Consider the following 26,205-nt stretch of genomic DNA (forward strand, 5'->3'; position numbering starts at 1 on the left):
CCAGACACACCATGAGTGACCCATTTATATCCCAGCACAGAATCTGAAACCAACCACCATGGTCCCTTGGAGTGAGTCTGCCCAAATTCCAATGCTGGCCCTGACCTGAAAGCAGCAGACAGCAGAAAGTTCCTGTCCTCATTGTCCTCATCTGTAAAATAGGAATAACGAAATCTACACCACAGGACTTCTACAAAGACGAAATGTGCATAGTCCAAATAAAGCACTCGGGTAATAGCTGGTACGTGATAATAAAATAAATGTGAATGACATTACTACTACGACTACTATTACAATGAAGTCACCAAAGTCACAGTTATTCCGCGTCAAAGGATAAAGGAAAATCTTCAATAACTAACAGTTTATTGTTTTAAACCTGACAGGAAGAGAAAGTATGTTTTTAAAATTTTTTTCAGAATATAAAAACTAATCCACAACATTATAAAACAGAAAGAGGGAAGGGGCACAAACAGACCTGTCTTGGGGGCATAAAGAAAAGGTTTAAAAGCAATTAAAAGTGACCATAAAACGATCCCTCAAAAATAAGCACTTTCATATTTTTACACAATCACTTCCAATCCCTTCTCTTTAAAAAACATAGTTTATTGTTTTAGTGTTCTACTTTTCTCACAACGCTGTAACAAAAATATTTGGGCATATTCTTAAAATCTTAACTATTCTTAGGATCTTCTGGGGATTCTTCATGAATTCTAAGATTTCTCACATTACATTTCCTTCTAGGAAGAATTCTATTCTAGTTTCTCTTTCCCCACATTCCTCTGGGGATAAAGATAACAAAAGTTTAAATTTAGTTTTTTAAAAATATCCTTCAATTTTGATGCAATTTATATTTTTCTTGAAAATCTATTTTCTAAAGCCATCTTGCTCTGTTTTGCTTTCCATGTATTACTCCGGATTATGGAAAGTGGGTGAAGAATAAATTGCTTTCAAAAAACAAAAAAGGTGTTACCCTTTTTACAACAGAAAAGGTGAAACCAGAGGGGGAAAAATAGGTTGTTTTCATTTTTAAGTCACTTTTGCCTTTTACTGAGTATAAAATGATCTTGGATTTTTTTTTTTTTAACTACAAATACTTTAAAAAGCTGACCAAAATTATCCACAGCATTGTAGTGCACAGTTAATGTTTTAATATTTGGGTCTATTTCCTTAAATACATAAGGAAACATCGCATAAAAAAAGGACACATAACTGGGATTTCTGTAATTTGTAGTTTTATATTACCAGCATTTTCCCTTTATTACGTGAAAAGCTGGCATCATCAGGGAATGAGAGAAATGGCCAAGAAAGGAGCAAAGTACAGCAACATTCAGCTGCAGGAGGTACCACAGAATGAGCGGCATGTGTTTCAAAGGTGCTGGCCTTTCTGAAGGGAAAAGCATTAGCTAAGAGCAAACCCAAACAGCAAAGACACCTCAATCAGGTGTTCTCCACACTGCAGGTGAGGAGGAAAGAAGGGGCTGTGTGTGAAGGAGCTGCAGGAGCAGCTTCAGGAACAGAACAAAACGAAGAGATGAGTATGAAGAAAAGAGGTTTTAGGGCAATTCATTGATGACAATCCTTGTGTTCCAGAGGATACAGAAAAATTTTCCAGCCAACCGTTCTTTGCCCATTTCTCTTTGGGAAATGACTGCTGTTACCAAATGTGTAAGTTAACGTCTGAACGTAGTAAGGATATTAACCAAGTTATTTTGTGAACCATTTTAAGGGATAGCTTGTTTTTAGGTTTTGCTTCTAATACTTTGTGACTGAGCACTGCTCATTTACACTGAAATATTTAATCTCTCGGAATCATTTTGGCGTATAAAAGGCAATTATAACCCTTTTAGCACACAGGCGTGTTACAAAAGTACTTCCATCCACAAGCACGCTGTGCAGGGATAGTTTCATGGGAGCTTCTGGGAGATGCAGACGTTCCCCAGCCCTCACCCCAGACACCAAGGCACAGCCAGCTCTGTGGGCACATAGCCTGTGCAACCACATAGGACCTTGGGCTCAGAAGGTCACGTGCTTGATTTAATGCTCTGCTGTCACAGTCTTGAAATTCTTCATTTTTAAGTAAGGGCCCTGCCGTCCCGTTTTACACTGGCCCCACAAATTATGGAACCGGTTCTGCCTGAAGGTTCTCATGCAGGCCAGCCCTGCACTTGACAGATGACATCCAGACAGAAGAAGTAAATTTCCACAAGTTATACAGCCAGTTGGTAGAGGAAAAAATCAAGAGTATAATTAATCTTCTAACCTAACTACATAGTGTTCTTGTTACAAAACTGTGTTCTGCTGTCTGCAAACGTATTCTGAAAAATCGCAACATTAGACTATTCTACTACCTACAGAGAGAGTTTTAAAATTAGAACTAATCAACACATACATATATGCTTTGATATTTTTTAGAATTCTGTTACATTATGGTCACTGATAGTGGGGGGCATGAGTGGGGGTGGTTACTTTTTAGTTATTTAGTTATTTCAACCAGCTCGACATCCAAATAATCTACAAATACACTTGAACTACAAAAAAAAGAGAGAGAGAGAGAGAGAGAGAGAGACATTTCATTATCTCATTCCCAAATGTAGGGAACTATATGAAAAACTTAGGAACAAAATCTACACAAAAACCATTCCTCCTCAATCTCTATGACGATATTGAAAGTCAGCCAGCAAACAGCACAGAGTCCCATCCTTCATACGTCTTTCAGTATGAGCTAGAATGCGCTTGTCCCAAAACTCACTCACTTTTTTTCTAATGAGGCCAAAAATTATACTAAACATAACCTGAAAAGAATTTCAATGAGGACACTTCCAAAGTCAACTCAAGTGTTGAGAGGAAAAACATCCACCACCTTCTGATCAAAATCATCTACATCACACTGTTTGATAAAGCTCTCCTAAATCTCTTTATCCAAGACCTCTTTGAAAGCATACATTTTCCAGGAAAATAATATAGACCAACTGTAACTTTGAATTCAATACATTAGTGAATATGCATAAACACAGGGAAGAAATTCCTCTTGAGCCATAAGCCTAGCTGCAATTAAAAATCAAGTAAGATACACAGGTAATAGAAATTGAGATCATCATAACTGAAATGCCTTACATCTAAAGTAGAGTGTTCTTTTGTGTGTTCCCTACAAGAAAGACTGAAAGTGACGTAACAAAGTTTGTTCTTGCAACTATCCCTACAAAGGGCACTATGATGACAGTTAACACTGCTGTAGGACATATTTTAAAAGTTATTAAGAGAATAGATCCTAAAAGTTCCCATCACAAAAAGAAAAAAAAATTCTGTAACTATATGAAGTGATAGACATTAACTAAACTTATTGTGGTAATCATTTTGCTATATGTATGTCAAGTCAATATGCTATACAACTGAAACTTATACAGTACTGTATGTCAACTATATCTCAATAAAACAGGAAAAAATAATAAAAATAAATTATGGGACTCCTGATTCAAAACATATACCTAGTGACTTCTGATAGTAAGACAAGAAAAATAGATTCCTAAAACAAATTCCTTATCTTAAAAAAAAAAAAAAAAAAAGAGCCGCCAGGTGGCAGAATTCCTCCTGAGCCTCGTCTAATTGAAGAGCAGTTTGTTACACTGAGAATCGACCAGAAGGTGGCAACGTAGCCTCAGTTTCTCAACACCAAGAGCTCAGCCTGGTCTTAGTTTAAGGCTTTTCATATAACAAAAAGAAAATACACATCTCAAACATCCTCTTATACCAGAAAGCTTTCACTTCCTTACATTCTGAATGTTGATCTGAAGTTCCATTTTGTAGTGATTGAAGTCTTTGGCAAGTTCATGGCCCTGATGATAGAAAGTAAACATTCCCTGAAAAAATGACAGCATCTAAGACAAAGGGAAAAAGATGACATTAGCACAAACAAAAACTCAGTGTGGGGGAAAAAAAGAATAAAAACAGCCACGTATTGCCCCCCATCCCACTGTGATTCTACTGCAGTAAAATAATTAAAAGAAGTCACTGTATTCAACTAAATCTAACTACATACTAGTTACTAATCTGTCCTTTTACAAAATGAAAGGTTTGTGATTTTTCCTTAAATATCAGAGCCTTGAGATAGCTTTGAGAGTATAGTGTACTGGAGAAATGCAGTTCTACAACACTCATCTGTTCTTTTTAGTCAAGAGAATCTCTATATTCATTTATAATTGAAATCTTATCAGCATAGGTCAATAGAATCTATAATGAAAGTGAAATCACAGGATCGAAGAGCTAAAGGCTCTCTCCAATGGAGTCCAGTGCAGTGCAACTTCTCTTGTGTCTATGGACCTTCGGTGACTGCGGCAAAGACGGGTAGAGACAGGGTGGTAATTAAGCTCTGAGTTCTGACCTACCCTCACCCGCCCCTATTGATTAAAGGGCACCTGCTTCTGCCCAATATGTGAGTGAATTTAAAATGAGTAAAAGTGATTTGGGGTAGGAATTAGGGAAATCCTGAAATTCATTTTCTTCATAATGTCACACAGCACAATGGTTAGGAATCTGGGACTCTAATGTCAAGTGGCCAGCAGGGGTCAATCCCCAACTTCAGCTATGTTATGAGACCTTGGACAAATTACTGAAACTTTCCATACTTCTATTTCCTTGTGTGCTTAGTGGGATCGGAAAAATACCTCCTATGGAGTGTGTAGAACAAACATGAGCATGGTGAAGTATAATAACGATGACTCGAACAATGAGCGTTGTAAATGCTCAATAAATGCAGGTCATTATTAGTATTTCACATAAAAGAAAGCTTTATGGAGATGAATTTTTCTCTAATTGCTTAAATTAGGTTAATTCTAGGGGTGCCTGGGTGGCTCAGTCGGTGAAGCATCTGCATTCAGCTCAGGTCATGATCCCAGAGTTCTGGGATCAAGCCCCACATAGGGCTCCTTGCTCAGTGGGGAGCCTGCTTCTCCCTTTCCTCCCCGCTTAGTGCTCTCTCTCCTATCTCCGTTGCTATCACTGTTTCTCTCAAATAAATAAATAATATCTTAAATAAAGTTAATTCTATTACTCTAACTAGACCACTGTTTCCATGAATGCCAATTTTAAATTAATCACTACTTGGTTATTTTTTTGCTTCTCAAAATCACACATAGAATGGATAATTGTATGGGATGTAAATTCTATCTCAGTAAAGCTGCTTTTTTTTAAAAAATCACATGCAAAAACACCTACATTAAAGTTAATCTTGAGAATCGTGAATTCCAGTGTTTCTTGGTTTTTTTCACTAAAACCCACAGTATGAATTACCCTTTACATACATTCATATGTGTCCATATACATTATATATATGCATATATATATATAAAAAATATATAAAGAACTGAAGCTATTAGAATACATCTATATAAGCACAAACACAAATCACATGTCTGTAAACAGGTCTGAAGAATGGCCAGAGTAACTCATAAAATAGTTTCAAGTGCTCCACATGCTGGTTCTTAAGTTGCCATAAGCATTAAGTTGTGTTAGAAACAATTTATCATCAAGCAATAATTGTTCAAAGTACCAAAATTTGGATTGGTGTACTTGCTTCAGAACAAACTCAAGCAGAGTGAAGATTATCCATCAACACCAGCACGGTCTCTCCCATCCTAACATTTCTCTCAGAGGGCTCTTCTTTAAAGGGTGGACCTACAACAGGGTGGCAGAAATTGCCGAGTCCTTGAGAAATAATATTCCCTACATGTTGCTATGCCAATAAGGCTGAGAACCACTGATTTGTAGGTGATTCCTTGACTTCATGGTGATGTGTCCACCCTTTATAATTTATGATGCCTTGGGCTTCATGTATGCGCAATGGCCCCCAGCAATGGTAAATTCAATCCAGGAAGAAAAACACTTCTACTATATCACAAAAATCTAATAGCAGAACCACCTTCTATGATACTTACAGGTTCCACAAACTCAAACTTCTTTCTTTCCTGGATTTCCTGAAGCTTACATACATATTCCAGAGACAGTTCATAAAAGTGCTGCCGGTTCTGCTCCACTTGGATATCTGCCTATGTGAAAGCAACAGAGGCTGGTTAAATCCGAGATGGTGAGGAGTGAAACTCTTGACCGGAGGTTGGCAACGCTACAAACCCCGTGCCAAATATGGGCCCCAGCCCGTTTTTCTACATAAAGTTTTACTGGAACATAGTCACGGCTACTGGTTGATGTATCTTCCATGGCCACTTTCCTGCTGCAGCAGCCAAATGAGCAGTTGCAACAGGGACCTCCCTGTCTACAAAAACATAAAAACATAATTTTTATCACCTGACTCTGCAGAAAAAGTTTGCCAACCCCTGCACTTTACGATGAGACTGACCCCAATGACTGAACATCAAACAGTAGAGCTCTTCATGGAAAAACTCACCCCTCCCCGACACCCAAGGCTGAACCATACACATACAATCAAAATCACATAAGCATTATTTCTGTTGACAAATCCTCTAAGAATGCAGTTGGCCTGGGAAATCTAGTCACCTCAGGACTCACGACTGAAGGCAGCAGGTGAGGAAGTGGCAGCGAGGGTACCATCTCAAATACCATATGATCCAGTAATTCCACTTCTGGGTATTAACCCAAAGGAAATAAGAAACACCCCTATGTTTACTGCAGCCTTATTTACAATAGCCAAGACAGGAATCAGCCCAAGTGTCCACTGAGAGATGAATGGATAAAGATGTGGTACAGATACATACAATGGATTATTACTTGGCCATAAAAAGAATGAGATGGGGGGTGATTGGCAACAATGTGGATGGACTTAGAGGCTGTTATGCTCAGTGAAGTAAGTCAGACAGAAAAAGGCAAATACCACATGATTTTACCTATATGTAGCATCTAAAAAAAAAAAAAAAAAAAAAAAAACAAAAACAGACCCATTAAAACAGAGAATTGATGGTTGCCAGAAGGGAGGGTGTGGGGGGATGGGCAAAATGTGTGAAGGGGAGAGGAGGTATAGGCTTCTGGTTATGGAATAAATAAGTCACAGGAATGAAAAGTCAGCCTAGGGAATATAGTCAATAGCACTGTAACAGTGTTGTATGGTGACAGATGGGAGCCACTACACCTGCGGGGAGCACAGCATAACGCACAGGGTTGTCAAATCACTGTGCTGTACCTGAAAGTAAAGTAACACTGTGTGTCAACTATACTTCAATTAAAGAAAAAAGAAAAGAACCTGATTCTCAAAAGGTAGGCCAGGGCGTGAAGCCCATCTATAGGTAATCATGCTCTTAGTCCCTCAAAATGTGTCATCGTCTGGGAGTAAACAGGCACCAGATGGTCACGAGACTGTTCCAAGGGGGGGGAAAGGTTCCAGCTTATCTTAACTAGAAGGGAACTGGGGGAGAAGCAGGGTTGCATGGAGGAGCAGCAGAGCAAGAGCTGTCATCCTAGAAACCCTTCTTACAAGGCATCAATCATATATTTCCTAACTTGGCCAACTTTACTTTTACAAATATTTATCCAGACATTTCTCCAAAGAGGATATATAAATGGCAATAAGCACCTGGAACAATGCTCAAAATCACTAATCATTATGGAAATACAAGACACCACCTCACACCTATCAAAAAAAAAATTTATTAAAATAAAATTTTAAAAAAACAGAAAACAAACGTTGCTGAGGATGTGAAGAAATTGGAACCCTGTGCACTGTTGGTGGGAATGTAAAATGATGCAGCTGCTAGGAAAAACAGCATTGTGGTTCTCCAAAAAATTTAAAAGCAGAATTATCACATGATACAGTAATTCCTTTTCTGGGTATATACTCCTAAAAACTGAAAACAGGGACTCAAGATTTACGTAACCATGTTCACAGCAGCATTATTTACAATAGCTAAAAGGCAGCAGCAACCAAAGTGTCCATTGACAGGTAAAATGGATAAACAAAATGTGATATATACATATATAGATATTGGTAACATTATACAGCCTCAAAAAGGAAGGAAATTCAGACACATGCTATAACATGGATGAAGCTGATATTATGCTAAATGGAATAAGCAAGTCACAAAAGGACAAATACTGTAGGATTCCACTTGTATAAGGTACCTAAAACAAATTCACAGAGACAGAAAACAGAAAGGCGGTCATCAGGAGCTGGGGGTAGACAGCTGGGGAAGTAATTTTCAATGGATACAGAGTTTCAGTATTTGGAGATGAAAAGAGTTCAGATACGGAATCCAGTGGTGGTTGTGCAACAACGTGAATGTGCTACACGCAGAATAAAGCACAAAGCTTCTGAACCCCTCAGAATGTCCTGAGTGTGGGGAGTACCTTTTCCATCTACATAAAGAGCCCCTCTGGAGCCCACCTGAGTTTCTGCTACTGAGGTGACTTAGGGTGGGGCCAGAAAGACGAAGTGATAAGAGGGCTGGACCTTTCAGTCGCGTCCACTGACCTCTGGCAATGGGTAGAGGGAGGGGCAATCCAGACTAAAGTCTGTAAAAACTCTGGAACGTCCACGTGGCTGGACACATGTGAGTGCCTGGAGAGTGACACACCCCAGTTCCAAGCGGACAGAAGTCTCTGTGCTTGGGACCCTTCCAGACCCCACCCTATGTGACTATTCATCTCTATCTTTTATACTAGTCTTTATGATGAATTAGTAAATATAAGTAAGTGTTTTAGTTCAGTTCGGTAAGCCACTCTTAGCAAATGAATCAGACTGGAGGAGGGGGACACGGGAACATCTAATCTATAGCCAGCAGGTCAGAAGCACAGGTAGTAACCTTGATTTGCAACTGGCATCTGAAGAACAGACAGTCTTGTGGGGCGGAGCCCTTAACCTGTTGGTGCTGATGCGGTCTCCAGGTAGACTGTGAGAACTGAGTTAACTGCTGGCTGGTGTGGGAAAACACACATTCAAACTGTACTTTTTACCGTACCAAGCAAAAGTGACTTTTTAAACAAATTTCTACTTGATCATCATCTAACTTCTGGCCATTTCTGTTCAAAATATGTATCATGAGAATTGACCATTCTCAGACAAAGTTATTCAAAAGATCTACTTCTCTAGTCATATGTACTGAAATGTAATCATTTGTCTACTCAAACATACTTCAAAAATTAACAGAAATAGATTTTTCTCAAATGTCTGATACTTGTTCTAGTGCAAATATTAATTAGAATTTAGGGATGTGTTGGGGCGCCTGGGTGGCACAGTCGTTAAGCGTCTGCCTTCGGCTCAGGGCGTGGGCGTTCTGGGATCGAGCCCCACGTCAGGCTCTTCTGCTGGGAGCCTGCTTCTTCCTCTCCCACTCCCCCTGCTTGTGTTCCCTCTCTCACTGGCTGTCTCTCTGTGTCAAATAAATACATAAAATCTTAAAAAAAAAAAAAAAAGAAAGAAAGAAAAGAATTTAGGGATGTGGCTGGAAGTAGAAGCCATTGTGCCCAGTAAATGGAGAGCTACAGGTCATTACCAAATAGCCAGCCTGCTCTCTGCAACAACTGTCTCCTGCTTTGTTCATCTGACACAAGGAGAAACAATGATACAAGTTTCTAAGCGTTTGTTCAGTACCACTCTTAGCAACATTTATAAACCTCTCTAGTACCTCAACTCAGTTCACTGCAGGTTAGCAACACATGAGCCAGTGCCAAAATCAATGAAAATCCAAACCTAACCTTTTCCTTTTAAAGAGCATCCCCCCCTTTTAAGACCTTCACACTTGCAATAGAAAACTGTTTCAAGTGGGAGTGTGTATGTTTGTAAAGAGCAAACAGCAAGATAAGACAGAATATACTATTTAAATGAAACTAAAATTCATCTTGAGGGTCTCTTCAAATTTCTGATCTGGAGTTTATCTTTGGGAATGATGAAATTAACGAAGCCCCAGCTCACTGTGCAAGCACCTTCACATTTGTTCATTAAGTATTTATTAAGTGCCTACTCCCTGACTAGCAGTGTTCTAGCTGCAAAGGATAGAGTACTGAAAAAAGCAGTGTTGTTGTCTTCAAGGAGCTTACATGCCAGTGCAAGGAGTCATGTGACAACCAAATATACAGTATACAGTACGTCACATGTGCGTAAGAGTATGAAAAAAACCAAAGCAGCATAAGGGGGTACTTTCAATAAGATGGTCGGGGACTTCTCTAGTAAGGGGGACTCCGAGTGGAGAGTATTTGAGAATATGTGGAGGAGTAAGGCATGTGGGTCTGGGTTGGAAATGTACTAGGAAGTGAGGACAACCAAAGCAAAGGCCCTAAGCATGGAGCATGAAGCTCACGTGGGTATGAGGACAGGAGGGTGGGCCTGGGCCTCTGGAGACAGTTATTAGGGAGGGTCTGGGGAAGAGAAGCAACATAAAGGCTCACTCTGCTTTCTGTAGAGAATATAAACGGTAGGGACATTGGTGCAAGCAGGGAGACCAAGTAAGAGGCCTTTACGGGAATCCGCGTGAGAGATGCCGGCGGCACGGGCCAGGGTGCTGGTGGTAGGAGTCAGAGGTGGCCATATCCTGAGAATACTCTGAGGCTAAGGAAGACATATGCTGACAAAGTAGGTGTGGCGTAGCAGAGGGAGGGCCAAGTGTGGCCATAAAGATTTTGCCTGAGCAACAGCTCGAACAAGATACGTAATCAGAGAGTGAAGTGAAGATGGAAATTTACTTACAGCATGAAAAATCCCTTCAGAATACCTGAAAAGACAGAGAAGGAGAGAAGGCAGACAGAAAGCTGCTGGCATAAGAAGAGCCAATAAAACAACAGCTGTCATTTCAAAACGGATAGAGGGGAGGAGATGATGGAGTGTATGTAACCACTGTATGGTTTTCTACATAATATGGAACCCTTAAGGAGAAAAAGGAGCCCTACCTACCTCCGTTATTATAGTGAGGATTAAGTGGTATAAAAGCTCCCTTCCTTTTATTTTTCTTTTAAAGATTATTTATTTATTTGAGAGAGAGTGTGAGGGAGAGAGTGTGCACACGAGTGTGGGGGAGGGGCAGAGGGGAGAGAGAGGAGAGAAGCAGACTCCCCACTGAGCAGAGAGCCTGACATGGGGCTCGATCCCAGGACCCCAGGATCATGCCCTGAGCCAAAGGCAGATGCTTAACCAACTGAGCCACCCAGGTGCCCCTCCCTTCTCTTTTATAAACTGTCAAACGCCTTTCCAAATATCAAAGTTATTAAAGAGGAGAAAATAAATGGGACATGTGGGGAATGTCAAAAAGACCCCCCATACATAAAAGGTGTGCACCCATATACCTAGCATTTAAATATACTGGAGCCAATGTTGTTAGTGTCATTTTGATGATACTTCAATAAGTGTACATTATAGTGGTATATTATGCCTAGATTCCTTCTGTGTTTAAAAATAAACAAATGAGAAAAATATCACACTTTTGTGGGATGAGTCAAGATCCCAACAGCTGCAAAACAGCATTATTTTTAATGAAAACATATGTTCCAAATTGCAAACCACTGAGTTTCCACTCAAGTGTGTGAGTGAGAAAACACAAGTGCCAGGGAATTTACAAAAGAGAAAGACAGACAAAATGAGAGATAAGATATAAATTCCTTTCTCCTTAACTCACAGCTCCCTCCAAAAATTTAAAAAAAAAAAAGTCTATTAACACAAGTAAAACAAAATGCTTTCCTTCCAATGAAGCTAAACCTTCTGAATCTTCAGCGTTAAATACGATTAATGCTGCCTTCACATACAAGCAAAATGGTAGATGAGCTTATTAAATTCAATGTGTTTCTTCAAAAAATCTTGAAAGCCAATTAATGAATCTATTCCTGAAAATAATATATCTGTTCTTCAGTAATGCCAGATAAAATTGTTCCTGTGAAAATATACTCAGAACTAAAAATGTTAATACTATGAATCTATACTGAATCAATCACTGTAAGATGTACTCATTATTTTGTGCCTTGTTCCACAAGAATCCTTTTCTTAATTCATGCTGATATGTGTTCATTTTTTTATCCCGAATTAATCCCAGATGAAAAGTTTACCAAAGAAAAGCACATTTCAAAAAGAAAAGGTATGTACTGCTTATTGAATTTTAGAAACAAACAGAAAAGTAAAAACAATACCTCTTGTAAATGTGAGTCTTTCTTTTTGGCTGATAAATTCAAATGTTTATCAATTAGACTATAGTTCTTTTCTGTCTCCTTGTCAAACTTCTTTTTTTCTTCCTACAAGTCAGAAAACACAAACAACTATGATTAAACAGGGGGAAAATGCATATATACAGTTTATCTACTGAACAGCTCAAAATAGGATTAGTATCTAAAAATAAATAAAGTACCAACAAGTGTGATGAAGTTATCTGAAAAATCTATCTGTACCCAGGCCACAGCTTTTATTAATCATCAGAACAGTGTTAGGACTGAAGAGTCACATATCTTTTCTCTTTTTCCTTTAATAGGCTATTTTACAGAGCATGGTATTTTTCAATAATTATAGTGTTTAGAAGTAATGCCATGTCACTTGTCCCTCATTGAAAGAAATAATAAAAAGAAGAACACAGGTTTAAAACCCCAAACTTGTGCAGATTTTGGCAAAGAAATGGGATTCTTTTAAAACTGAGTCAATTTTGGTCTAGATTAAAAAAATAATCATCACCACAATTGGGGGAAACAAAACAATTTGGGAAAGGTTTTCCTTAATTGTCCAGTGTGACTTTAACAATAAGACCCTCTGATCAGAAACGTCACCTCCTTTCCCAAACCTTCCCAGTGATTTAACACCATTCAGAATATGTATCAATAGGTCAACAGGACCTAAAGGAACACTGACATCCTCACACTGAGACTCTTTGCTGAGCATTACAAACACTTCTCCGGTATTGCCTAGAACTAGCATCCGCTTTTCTTTTGCTATAGAAGCTTCTTGAGAAAACAAGTATACTAATTGTTAAATACAGAGAAGACAGACTATCACCCCTAACACTGCCTGCCAGTTTAACTGGGTTTTTAATAAACATTTCTGAGCACCAATGAGAGCACACTATGTCCTCATCCCGTCAAAATGTTTCCGTTAACTTCAAATTCTCCCTAACTCTCCAACGGCTCCGGGAAAGGAACATTTTCTTCCCTATTTCCCAACTTCTATTTTCTAAAGCAAAAATAATCTTTTCTGATAGGATCTTTTTCTGCGTAGGCAAAGAATTCAACTGAACAAAGCACAAAAAGTCTACTTCTTCACATTTATCATTACTTTTTCACAACATGGGACTACAAACTGCTGTGTGGGGACCTAGGACAGAGGCCCTGTGGCTCACCTAAAGACCCCGAACTCCTCCCACACTGAGGGAGGACAGGCAGGCTCCGGAACAGACACTTCTTCCCATTTCTATTCCAAGTTTAATTACAACCTAGCTGCACAACTTAGGGGGGAAAATGTAACAACACAGAACCTAACTTCTCTTACTAAAAAGATCAGGGATTTTTTTTTTAATAGTTCATTCTTTGATCCAATCCTAAAGTGCTATGATCTCGTGGTTCACCTACGTGTGACAAAAGTCACACTTTTTTTGAAACAGAAGCACTTTTTCTTTATGCTCTTAATTTACAACTATTAAAAAAAAAAAGTTTAAGGCATTAATATATGGTTACTCTCTTTTCTGCTTTTTATTACTACACTCTTCATCAACTATTTTGGTGACTAACAAATAAATAACGTAAAACAAACAGATGGCCACCATTTCAAAATCTCCACTATTTTAAAAAGTTGATATGGTGGAATGCACACTGGGTTAGGTGTGAGAAGACAGGTCCTGGTCCAGGCCACTTTCTACCGTGACTGCAGCAGCATCACAACCTTCTCGGGGCAACCACTTCTCAGGTTGAAACAAAACAGGAAGAGAAGTCCTGCCACCTCTTCACCACGAGAGGACTGCAAAGAGGGATCGGCTAGTAAAAAACATTCCCTGTCCTTGCAGATTCATCTTGACCAGGAATACTGAAAATATTTTTACTCATTTGATTTCATGTGAATCACAGAATGGGACAAAGGAAGCGGTGATGCTAAAATCAGCAGTCAAAACACCCAGCACACTCAGCAGTTGTGGGGTTTGTAAGTTAACACGTGGGTAAAGTTGAGAATGAAAGAAAGCAGGGGTATCAAAGGCTTTGTGAAGAAAGAATTCAGCCAAGAAACAACATTCCGCCCACCAACAGAGTGGAAACGCATTCGTTCACACATGGTATGGCATTATACAAATGCGGTTTTGTTGTTAAACCTGAGGACTTCAATAATTATTTCTTCTTGCATTTGTTCTCAATGCTGTTATAGAATGGTATTCTGTTTATTGGTGCTCACATGGCCTTTGTGCTGAAATCATGTGAATTTTAAAAGGGACTATGTTCAAGTAGCATCCGATAAAGAACAGCGTTTTTTCTTCAACACTGCTATATCGGGGAGACATACGTATACGTGTGTTGAGTGAGATATATATAGAGAGAGAGAGAGAGACAGAGAGACAGAGAGAGAGAGTACCTTATGACAAAAGGTTATATTTTGGATCTAATTAAATACAATGAAAATTCCTTTTATAAAACAGCAGTACAAATTCAAGGAAGTCTGAGCCAGGTACAATAGTGAAGCAAGACAGAACTCACTAAGGAGGGGTGGGGGCAATGGAAAACCAGATCAGTCCATATCTATTCTAGAGGGGAAGGCGGCCATATCATGGCTCCAGCAGACTTTTACCATGTGGGAATATAGGCTAGTATATAAACCATGTCCTCTGACTTTTCTGGAACAGCTGAAAAATCCAAAGATTTTTAAATGGTGGCAATAGTTGCTTGGTTTTTTTGTTTTGTGTGTTTTTTTTTTCCCTTCACATTTCCACATGAGTAAGCCAAGCAAAATTATGTTTACAGATTAAATATGACTCATTGAAAGTCAGTTTATAATCTGTTACAAAACCACCCATGCCCCTCCCCCCAAAAAAAGTAAAGAACAGCTATTATTTAACCAAATAAGCACACCAAATAAGATGTCTTCTATATTAATGGTAAAAGAAATTCAGAAACCTAAGAAAAAAAATTTAAGGAATCAGGTCTTTTGAATATGTTAGAAGTAAACCTATATATATATATATAAAATATATATTATATATGTATTATATATACTTTTATAATATATATATATTTTAAGGTTTTCTCATAAATATTGGGTAAAAAAGTATTCAGTTAATGGCGTTGATATAATTAGTTAACAACTTGGAAACGGAGAACCACGTCTCATAGCAAAATTAATTCCAGATGGATTGAAAGAGTCACAAGTAAAAAATGAAGCCATAAAAAAGAACAGTTTCATCAGCTCTCAGAACAGAGGCATACTTTTTGAGCAAAAAAGAAACGGGAGAAGCCATAAGAACTTCTAGATATTTAAAAAAAAAAAAAAACCCACAATAAACAAGCTAAAAGGCCAGCAACAAAGCAGGGAGAAGAGGCAATTAATATATAAGAAAGAAGCAAATATTCTTAATGCATAAAACATTCTTAAGATTTAAGCAATTTTTTGTTAAAATCACATATTAATATTTCCATTGAAAAATGAATAAGGAACATATAAAGAACTCACAAAAGCTTGTGAATTGTCCACACTTCTTTAGGGTACTAGAATTTTTTTGTTTTGTTTTAGATGAAGGGGGGGTAGTTTTTAAAATTCCCGGATGGGGGCGCCTGGGTGGCACAGCAATTAAGAGTCTGCCTTCGGCTCAGGGCGTGATCCCGGCGTTGTGGGATCGAGCCCCACATCAGGCTCCTCTGCTATGAGCCTGCTTCTTCCTCTCCCACTCCCCCTGCTTGTGTTCCCTCTCTCACTGGCTGTCTCTATCTCTGTCAAATAAATAAAATAAAATCTTTAAAAAATAAAAAAAGAAAAAGAAAATAAATAAAAAAATAAAATTCCCGGATGATCTTTTTAAAACGTTTTGGTTATTTTACAAATTTCCTAGGATGAGAAAATGAAAAGGCTTATTCTATAATTACAAACATTAAATAATAAGGCATGACTAGTCTGGAGAACTAGATACTTTCTTAGAGATTCCAACTCTTACTCCCTTAAATAAGCAGATGGGAGGAATACCACACATTCAAGAAACGAGATTCATCCACAGGTAATATACTCACCAGGATATCTTCCCAAATGCAACCCTGCTATTCAAGCCAACCAGAGTTTTACCAGCCCTATTCTCCTCCTCTGGTCTACCGACCTCCTACACATCCTAGTGAAATGCCACCTCTTCCAGGAAGCACCCCACCACCGCCACTCAGGGGTGTAAAAACAGCACCCCCCCTTAACTCCTGCACTAAGTGTCACCTATCTCACATGATACTTCATTTGCCTGATCCAACTCCACTGTCCCCTTTCTGTAAACTCCTATCAGCCTATCCAAAGAAATGAGAATTCAGCTTTTCTCCCCACAGAATCTAGCAACTAACTCCACACCCAGGAGACATCCATCAGAGGACAAGAGAAGGAGGAAGCCTATGGCTGCAGAGGTACCAACAACAACAAAGTTGACGGGCACCCTGGGGCTCTGTACAGTCGCTCCAGAGTCCCCTACCCATCGCCTTAGCACTACTTGGCCAGAAGGGTCCCAAGCCACAGCGTGGCATGTTATCTCTGAAGCTCGCATGCAGAGAGTGGACAAAAACCTGACCGATTCTTGTCTGGCAAGAGGATCCAGCACAAGCCGTAAATGGGATAATAAAATAAATTGCAACTATGTATACCAGGCCCTACTCTAGACACCGGAAATAGACCATCACGTTCATGTCAACCTCACAAAGACCTTCTGAGGCAGGGGTCTTTCGTCTCATTTTAAAGATCAGGAAATTGACAGCTAGAGGTTGTAAGTAACTTGCCCTGAATCACACAGCTAGCTAAAAGGGGGCAGAAATGGGATTCAAACAAGAAGGAATCAGGTCTTCCTGAGAGACTTTGCCTGGTACTCCAAAGGTCATAGGGCATGTTCCAGAGCACCTATGCCTTCCCCAATTATAGCACTTTTTAGTGTGTTTTTATTGCTTTTTTATTTGACATCTCCCCTCCAGAGTTGTTGATTTCTTGAAGGTTTTAATTCACAGTTGTACCCCAGGGCCTCTTGTCCTATGACAGGCACTGGAAAGTGTTTTATAACTAAAATGAAAGAAACGTAATGAAATATTAATCAACATTTTTTTCTGCTTTATCATACATAATTTGAGAAATTACTTAGATAGATCTGCTTTTTACCCGTATTTTGCAGTCTTTACAGAATCCTGGGAAATCAACTTTTATCAAATATTTAGTCATTAGATAAAGTTTTAGAATTATATAAAAGACATTTGGTGTGAGGGTCAGTGAATGGCTGAGGAAATTAGAATATATGAAATGAACATCCTTTTCAACCCTTCAGGTTAAATTTTTTATTCCATGGAATAAAATGGTAATTGACTCTTTCCAAACAAGCATTTGAATAGGCTCTATTATCAATATAGCTTAATTGAATCTCTTTGATATTTGCATGCTGCCCCTTGCTTGAAGCTGCGTTCTCATTACTGGATTGTTCAAATATCTACAAGAGCAATTTTAAATTCTCCCACTGTAAGTCTAAGCAAGCTGGGGTATTTCTTGGAGATTTTACACAACCGACTAGGCTCCTATGTTGTCCAGTCCTGTACTAGTCTCCTGGAGCTACTTTGACATTTAATGGGCAGTGGCTATGGATAAATGGTTGTGCAGACGCTGGGAAGAAGTGACAAGCCCCAGGGAAGGGGAAAGAGCTGCAGAGGAAGTAGACGCTGAGCCAGGCCCTGAAGGGAACGCTGACTAGTCACCTCATGTGACACAGCACAGAAGGACCTGTGTCCTGCGACGGGAAATGGAATTCTTCCAACAAACAGGAGAAGCTGGTAAGCATGGAAGAAAATCAACAGAACCTCTAAGAACAGAGGAATAAGCCCAAACCAAACAGATAGGACAAAAGGAGAACAAATCCAAAGAGAGGCAAACTGTAGAAAAGAATACCTTGGGGCTTTTAAAAAAATCCAACTTGCAAAAACCACCCAGCAGTTTGGATCACATGAAAACCACAATTTAAACACGTCACTGGGATTCCAGAAACTGGAGAAACCAAGACTAAAAGAAACAGAAAGAGCTCTAGTTGAAAAGGCAGACAGCAGGACACACCAGGTGGGGAAGAAGAGAAAGAGAAGATGAACATTCTGACAAGGATATTTTAAACATTCTGCTCTGGTCAACTTTTAAAGGCTTTTTTAGTTTTATTCCCCCACATAAAAACAGCTTTATTCTGTTGTTAAAAAAAAATAACAATAACCTCTAACCTAAGAGAATAAAGTTATTTTTTAAGTATCCCAATTAACCAGTGAAACAAAAATACATTTGTCAAAACATGATTAAATATTTAGGAAAGAGATGTAGAAAATCAAGTAACCAGATCAAACCCTCCCTAGGTTCTTCTAGAATCATCAGAATAGGTTATTTACCAGATACCTTATATATTGAGACAGAGTAGGAGGCTAGCAGAAAATAAGGAGAGCACTGCCTTTTCTCTGAAACACTGAACAATCTAATGAAAGAGACAGGTGTTTATGTCGCTCTATATCACCTAGAAAATCACCTTTCTCTACTCTTCATTATAACATACAAAACTGTCAGCAAAAAAAAGGCTTCTCCCTGTGACCCACAAGGACCAGCCTCCTTGAAATGTATCAATGATCTAACAGCCAATACACATTCTGTAGAGAACAAGAACATGGGATAAATCCTTCGTAAACTTAAAACCAGGAGAACAATGAAGGAATTAAAAAAAAAAAATGAGACTTCAGGATGGAATCTGGCCACTAAACTCAAGGCATAGACTAAAACTACTAAAATCATTTCTTTTAATATGGCATCTATCCTGCAAGGTGCTTATAATAGGATATACTCTGAGCAAGTACAACATCAGAAATGGGGAAAGTTTCAGAGGGAGGAGTTGTCCATAAGAAATTCAAGGTCAGAAATCTGTAAAATTCCAGTAGGGAGCTGCCTTGATGGCTCAGCTGGTAGAGCATGGTCTCGGAGGGTCAGGAGTTCAAGCCCCACATTGGGCATGGAGCCTACTTAAAAAAACAAACAAATAGTAGGGTGGATGGCAAATACAAAGAAAATATATTAATTAAGGCATATTCATTTTCCATTTCCGTAATATATCCTCATTCACCACCACCCTCTACCAATTAAAATAAGAAAAACAAGAAATGGACACTGTTTGCACTCCGTACCTGCCAACGAGGGTAAAAAAAAGAAAGAAAGAACCAAGATGTTCAAGCTTTGAAACAGATTCATAAACTACAGAGTAGAGCAGTCAGATTCCCAGATCTCTCATTTTACAGATATGGAACTAAAACCATTTACTTGCCCAAGGTCACAGGTGTGCAAGCAGACCTCCAGTGACTTGCTGCAAAGCCAGAAGACACAGTCAGCCTCATGCAGCTCAGCAAACAATTCCAGAAAGAGGACCTGGAGGGTACCCCCTCGAACCTCTCTCAAAACACAGCCCTTCATTAAAAATGGGAAAATACTATGCCAAAAGGAAATGTCTAATATTTTAACAAGTCATTTGAAGGAGAACTGATTCTATAAATAGCAACTAAAAGGCTGGCACTCTTTGGGCCCAACTGTATAGCTATAGCCCTTGAAGCCAAAATGTTTACTTGTACAGAAGGATTTTAATATTTTGTTTAGGAAGATAAGGGGGGAAAAGCATCACATCCCCAAGCCATGGAGGAGAGGAAAATACAAATATAAAAACTCTCTTCTCTACCTAGAATTGGTGGTGTTCTCTTCTGGGCCAAGCCAAAAATAGTCAACACACGAATGTTACTTTTTATCCCTCAACTGAATACATAAAATTCAGGAAAGGTTGGTGGAAATTATTTCTCTGGGATAATTTCAAAGCTCCGTTCACAAACTTTAGAAGTTTTTAAAGATATCCCAGGCTCCCTGTGGTCAAGTCACCATATTATTCCCAGGAATCCTGGCGAACTCCCAGATCCTTGAATGCATCTCTGAACCCCCGACACCTCACAATACCGGCACACAACAGAAAGCTCAATAAATTTGTGTTCAATTTAAGGAAATCACATCCCGACAACCCAATATTCTCCTCCGAGTTTCAAAGGCATCATGGTGTAGCAGCGTTCCTAATCGTCCCTAATCTTAAACGCTCACAGACTGCTACACGCCTCCCTGAAACGGAGGCAAACGAGGACGTAACTGCACTCCCTACAGAGCTAAGACGCTTCTGCGCCGAGTCAACGTGCTGTTTGGTTAAGCATGTTTTCAAAACTCGATATGGGAAGGTGTCGCCAGAGATGACTAGGGGTTTTACGATCCTGCCCAGATGTTTTTGTTTTGTTTACAATTTCATATCGCCCAAAGGGGAAAAAGCACACTGAAAACATGAAACAACAGATGGTTACTCCAGCTGCCAAATGCGGATAAAGCGCACGCGGGCGCAGCAGCGGCACCGCCATCTTGCGTTTACAAGTGCACTCCAATGAGACACAAACCTTCACGGCTCCAAGTTGTTCTTTTCTGAATTTTTCCAAGGGCTTAATCAGGGTTTCAGTTACACTTAATGCCTAGAGAACAAGAACGATAACAAAAGAACACAGCGTTAGGTTCCCCCAAAGGAAAAAAAAAAATAAGTATTTCATTTCCCTCTTCCACCCCACCCAGAAATAAAATGAACAACATATTTTAACTACCTTATCTCGCCCTGCCAATGCAACCATTAAATCACTTCTAAATTTATTAACACGCTAGATCTCCATAAATATTTTCAGGGAAGAGAAGGTGGGGCAAAGTGCCAGGGAAATGTGCAACACAGCCCCAACACAGCTCTTTCTTCAGGAACATAGCAAGAGGGTTGTCTTTAAACAACAAAGGGGTCTATCACATTCATTAACAGAACACTTCTGTTTGAGTTTTTTTTCCCTCCCCCTCCTCAGAAATTTACAAGTCAATTACATTCCTTTATTAGTTATCAGACTACATTATGTAAAGGGCTAGTTTGTGGCTATAAGTTTAAACACACTCAGTCTTACTGAAAATTCCTCCTGAGGATTTAAGGTGTATCAGCAAAGCACAGTCACTGGAGCTCACAACAAAGTAAATATTGGGCATGCTGGCAAACAGTTACAGAAGGGGAAGGTCAACCTGATAGGAGCCACACACACACTCCAACCACAAGGGCACTCATATTGACAGGTCTGGGGCTTTTCATTGTAAGACAGAATATACAACAAACAATGCTGAAAATACAAACAAAAGGGAACAATTACCCAAGGAAAATGCATTTGACAATATGCAAGTGGGTAGTGGTTTTCTCACCATGTATTTCCAGGAGATCACAAATATCCAAGATAGAAAAGGAAAACTTAAAATACTTTACAACAATGTGCCATTCCTTTTTTCACTTAAAAAAAAAAAAAAAGCCCCTAGAAATCCAAGCTTTAAATTACAGAAAGAATAACTGACTTAGAAAAGGAAAGGATTCTGGGGTGCCTGGGTGGCTCAAGTTAAGCATCTGCCTTTGGCTCAGGTCAAGCGTCTGCCTTTGGCTGGGGTCAAGCGTCTGCCTTTGGCTCGGGTCATGATCTCAGGGTCCTATGACTGAGCCTCACATTGGGCTCCCTGCTCAGTGGGAAATCTGCTTCTCTCTCTTCCTCTGCCCCTCATTCCCCTCGTGCTCTCTTGTTCTCTCTCAAATAAATAAATCTTCAAAAAATTTTTCTTAAAAAAAGGGGGGGAAGGAAAGGAAAGGATTCTGAATATAACCAAAGGCTCCTTTGCAATGTTCCATTAAGTAAGGATTTCTCCCAAAGAGACCATTCATACTGTGAGATAGGGAATCCTCAAAAAAGTGACTATGCCACCTTGAGATGCTCAGAAGTTGAACTCTCTTCCTTGGGCCAGAAACTAGGTTCTACTCACTCCTACCCTGACAATTTCTCACTTAGGTTTCAAGGAGCTGGGGCAACAGGGAACTAAAAGAATTAAGAGCAACAACTAGCCAAGGGAAAGGGATCCTTTTCAAAATAAGTTAATTTTATACTCTCTACATGGTTGACCATGTGACCTACAACAATGGCAAACCAAAAAATCCTTTGTGCTAAAGAATACAGCAGGGACAAAGCACACACCAGGAATCCCAACCACTCAGAGCCATATGGAACACCTAGAGCAGATAGGAGAGGGTCTGCCATACGTTTTTAAAGTGACCCAACTCACATACAACATCTCAAAATAATTTAAGGCACACTTCTATGAGCACCAGTGTTGCTTCCTAGCTTCCACATCGTGTTCCTGCACAAACCTACATATAAACACACACACACACGCACGCACATGCACACGCACACATACACATCCTCCATGGTGGCTGGCCCACTCCAGAAAGAACTCAGCCCAGCATCACATGCTGGGAACACAGGGGCTGGGAACTGCTCAAGTTCATAGAAGATAAGAACATTCAAAATCATATAAGTATGAGCCCAAAAATACCAGATGGGGACGTCCCCATTCCAAACAGCCATCGCAATAAACCTGTATTTCATGAAACAAGTACGTGCTGAGCATTCAGCCCCAGATACTGGAGACACGACGATGAACAAAATTCACACAGTCCCTGCCCTCCAAAAACTTACTGTCTAGCACGGGAGACACAAGAAGCACACATGAACACATAAGTAGATGTGTAACTGCAAATTCTAGTAAACCCTTCACATGGAGAAAAGTAGGGCTAAGGTGAGGAATTTATTAAAGGATTTATAAGGAAAAAAACAACTCAGGAGAGCTCTATCAAAGAAAAGACAATCAAGCTCAGATCTGAAAAATGAGAAGGAATTATGGATGCAGAGAGTAAGGGAAATGGTTTCCAGCCTGAAGCCAGCAGAGGTAAAAAGGCTTAAGGTGAGGAATTTGTGTATTACAGTAAACAGCAAAAGGCCAGTGTGGCTGGGGGCATAAAGAACAAAGAAGTGGATAGGGGGCACCTGCCTTTGGCTCAGGGCAAATCCCGGCGTTCTGGGATCGAGCCCCAAATCAGGCTCCTCCTCTGGGAGCCTGCTTCTTCCTCTCCCACTCCCCCTGCTTGTGTTCCCTCTCTCACTGGCTGTCTCTCTCTCCATCAAACAAATAAATATTAAAAAAAAAAAAAAAAAAGAAGTGGATGGAAAGAGAGAAGTGAAGGCAAGGGACCAGAACATTCAGGGCCCTATGGGCCCAGGGAAAGAGTTCTTTTATTCGGGGCATGATGAAAGCCACTGGAAGGTGTTAAGCAGGGCACTAATACAATGATTATTTAGATCTTTTAAAGATTACTCTGGCTTCTCTGAGAAAAAGAGATTAGAGGCGAGGAAAACTGGAAGGAGAAAGACTTGCTAGGAGGCAGCTAGAATGAAACATGCAAGAAAGGATGGGGGTTGAAATAAGGTTGTGACTATAAAAATTGAGAGGAGACCATTTTCAGAGATATGTGCAGGTAGAATCAAAGTAGCTGGTGATAGAATGTGGGAAAGGGAGGCATTTCCAGGATCACCCCCACATTTCTGCAATGAGCAACTGTATAAGCAAGAATACTATTTATTGAAACAGGAAAATTTTGAGGAAAAGCAGCTGGAAGCAAGCACTAAGGGATTATGTTAAATCTGAGATTCTAGGAGACACCCCAAGGTAATAAAACATCTAAATGCCCATGTGAAGAACCCAGAAAAGATGGTTCAAAATCTCAAATGTGGGAGGAGATGAGATGCTGCCCACACATGGGTGTTGCCCTGCCACGGAAGTAGGGCTCCTTCCCTCCCTTGTAACAGGAAGTAAGAAGAACACAAGTATCAGTACAAAGGAGCATGCAGATTTCATGAAGAGAGTCTGGGGGACCTGCTACCTGATGGTTCTTTCTTCCATGAAGTACAAGGCAAGGTCACTTATAAGAGAGTTTGGGCAAGAAAAAGTTTGAATAGAGAGGAGAATGAAGGGAAGAATCATCACAAACAGTGAGCAGGGCACTTCCTAGAGAAACATGAACATTCCTAGGCAGGCCTGCAGGCCGCTTAAGATAAGTGAACAGGAGTTTGTGAAGACATCCATCTGGCCCGTGGTGAGATTTTTCTCTAGCAACGCAGGGAGTAGGTGAGCAGTGAGGTTCATCCTGGGTAGGAGTATTTCCAGGAGATGTAACCGTGTCAGCATCACACCGCACAGGCAAGCTGCCCGGAGGAGGAAGCTGAGTGGGTAGAGACTTCCGGAAGGGGATAAAACAGACCTGAGCCCGAAGCAGAGCATTGGAGTTCTTCAGGCAAAGAATAAGAGTAAAGAGAAGGGGGAAACAGCAATCTCAGGGCACAGAACTACAAGCAATTCTGATGTCGCTAACGCAGCTGAAGCAGCCGAAAATAAGCAGAGGAGGCTGAAGAGATCCAATGAGTTCCATCAGCCACCAGAGTGGGACGTAGGAAATGCCCCATAAACGCTAGATACAGGCATTAGTAACACGCACGTATGAAGGCCTTTTTTTATTTTTTTTAAAGATTTTATTTATTTGATAGAGAGAGAGACAGCCAGCAAGAGAAGGAACACAACCAGGGGGAGTCGGGGAGGAAGAAGCAGGCTCCCAGTGGAGGAGCCTGATACAGGGCTCAATCCCAGAACACACCCTGAGCTGAAGGCAGACGCTTAATGACTGAGCCACCCAAATGCCTGGGAAGGCCTTTTAAAATGCGAGCCCTAAAACTCCAGACTGTGGAGTAAACATTGTCCTTTACAAAAGAACCAGGCCACAAAGATTATACATGAGCACTTTCAGGTCATTAAGTGTGTCCTTCACTTGGAGAATTAATTTGATGCAATATCTTCCTGACCCCCAAGGTCTAACACTAGTGTGGGACAAGAATATGAGGGATTTCTGCCTGTTTGCAGGTTAACGAGGAAATTTCCAGAATAAGGAAAGGAGTTCTGACACCACCGAACCCAATTTTTTCACAAAAATTTTTTAAAGATTTTTTTAATTTAAAAATATCATTTTTTTCTTTTAAAAATCTGGTTATGTAACTTCTGAACTGAACCTTAAGCATTCTACTCAAGAACAAAATAACAGCAGCGACTAAATGCTTCGGTAAGGCAATGTTGGTTGAGCAATGAGAATTGTTTTCTTCTTTTTCTCAAAATAGACTGGAGACTCCATGGAATCTCTCAGTTCCTTTTATAAATTTCACAGAAGTATTATATAATATTTGTTAGTAATGAGTGTTACTAAAATGTTCTAACGCCAAAACATGATTCTTCCCCAGTGAAAAATGAATACCAAATCAAGGACTGCCCCTAAAACCCTAAAGGAAATTTCTGGTGATAACAGTACCCCAATTTGAAAGAGACAGTTGAAGTAATATGGACAAAAGCTTTCAAGTATTAGTACATTAGAAATCAATCAGGTAGCTTAAAGAGAAAAAGAAAAAGCAAATATAGACTGATTTTAGAATTCACATATAAGATTATATAACCATATACTTCCCCAAACACTTGAACAAGCCACAAAAAGAAGTCATAAAAAGCCTTGACTAATGAAGCTTGGAAAGGGTTTTGCACAGTCTTGCTTAGAAACAGAATGCATCTACATGAACCTAAAACGTGTTCATTTACCAGTTGCTTTCCCCTTAGGGCAACAGTCAGACAACTTTTTCTATAAAAGGCTGAGCTGCAACTACTCAACTCTGCCATTTGCACAAACGCAGTTGTAAACAGTATATCAGTGAATGAGCACAGCTAGATTCCAGCAAAACTGTATTTACAAATACAGGAGGCGAGGTGGGCTTGGGCCACAGTTGGCTGAACCCTGCCTGAGAGAATTACCTCAAGTATCATGACCAATGATGTTCTACTTACTCTCAATCGATTGTATATATTTTTTTAAATATACATTTACCATATTTACAGGGGACCAAAATTTGGAAGGAAAGACTGAATGTTGGATGAGAGAATCCCAGTTCAAGTAGCTGTCCAGCTGAAAAGAGGGATTCAAAAGTGATGCTGTAGAATTTGGCTGGGATAAGCAATCCAGTGGGTTTCAACACTGAAAGGCAATTGTTCACGTGTAAAACTATCTTGACAACAATTTATGTGAATTTAGTAGCAGGCTTTAATAAGAGCTTTAGTCCCTAAAAATG

General features: G+C 39.7%; 1 protein-coding gene across 3 annotated transcripts in view; it reads right to left on the minus strand.

The window, feature by feature from the left end:
- Positions 1 to 26,205, minus strand: part of ARHGAP10 (Rho GTPase activating protein 10) — a 311,913-nt gene that overhangs the window by 186,029 nt on the left and 99,679 nt on the right. For all 3 annotated transcript variants that reach the window (XM_034661542.1, XM_034661541.1, XM_002916964.3), the window contains exons 4-7: positions 20,551 to 20,622; positions 12,070 to 12,171; positions 5,931 to 6,041; positions 3,771 to 3,875 (exon numbers count right to left, since the gene is read on the minus strand). In XM_034661542.1, coding sequence (XP_034517433.1) covers positions 3,771 to 3,875; positions 5,931 to 6,041; positions 12,070 to 12,171; positions 20,551 to 20,622 — 390 coding nt within the window. The remainder of the gene's footprint in view (positions 1 to 3,770; positions 3,876 to 5,930; positions 6,042 to 12,069; positions 12,172 to 20,550; positions 20,623 to 26,205) is intronic.

Source organism: Ailuropoda melanoleuca, chromosome 5, assembly GCF_002007445.2.
Source record: "Ailuropoda melanoleuca isolate Jingjing chromosome 5, ASM200744v2, whole genome shotgun sequence".
In the NCBI taxonomy this organism is placed as follows: Eukaryota; Metazoa; Chordata; class Mammalia; order Carnivora; family Ursidae; genus Ailuropoda; species Ailuropoda melanoleuca.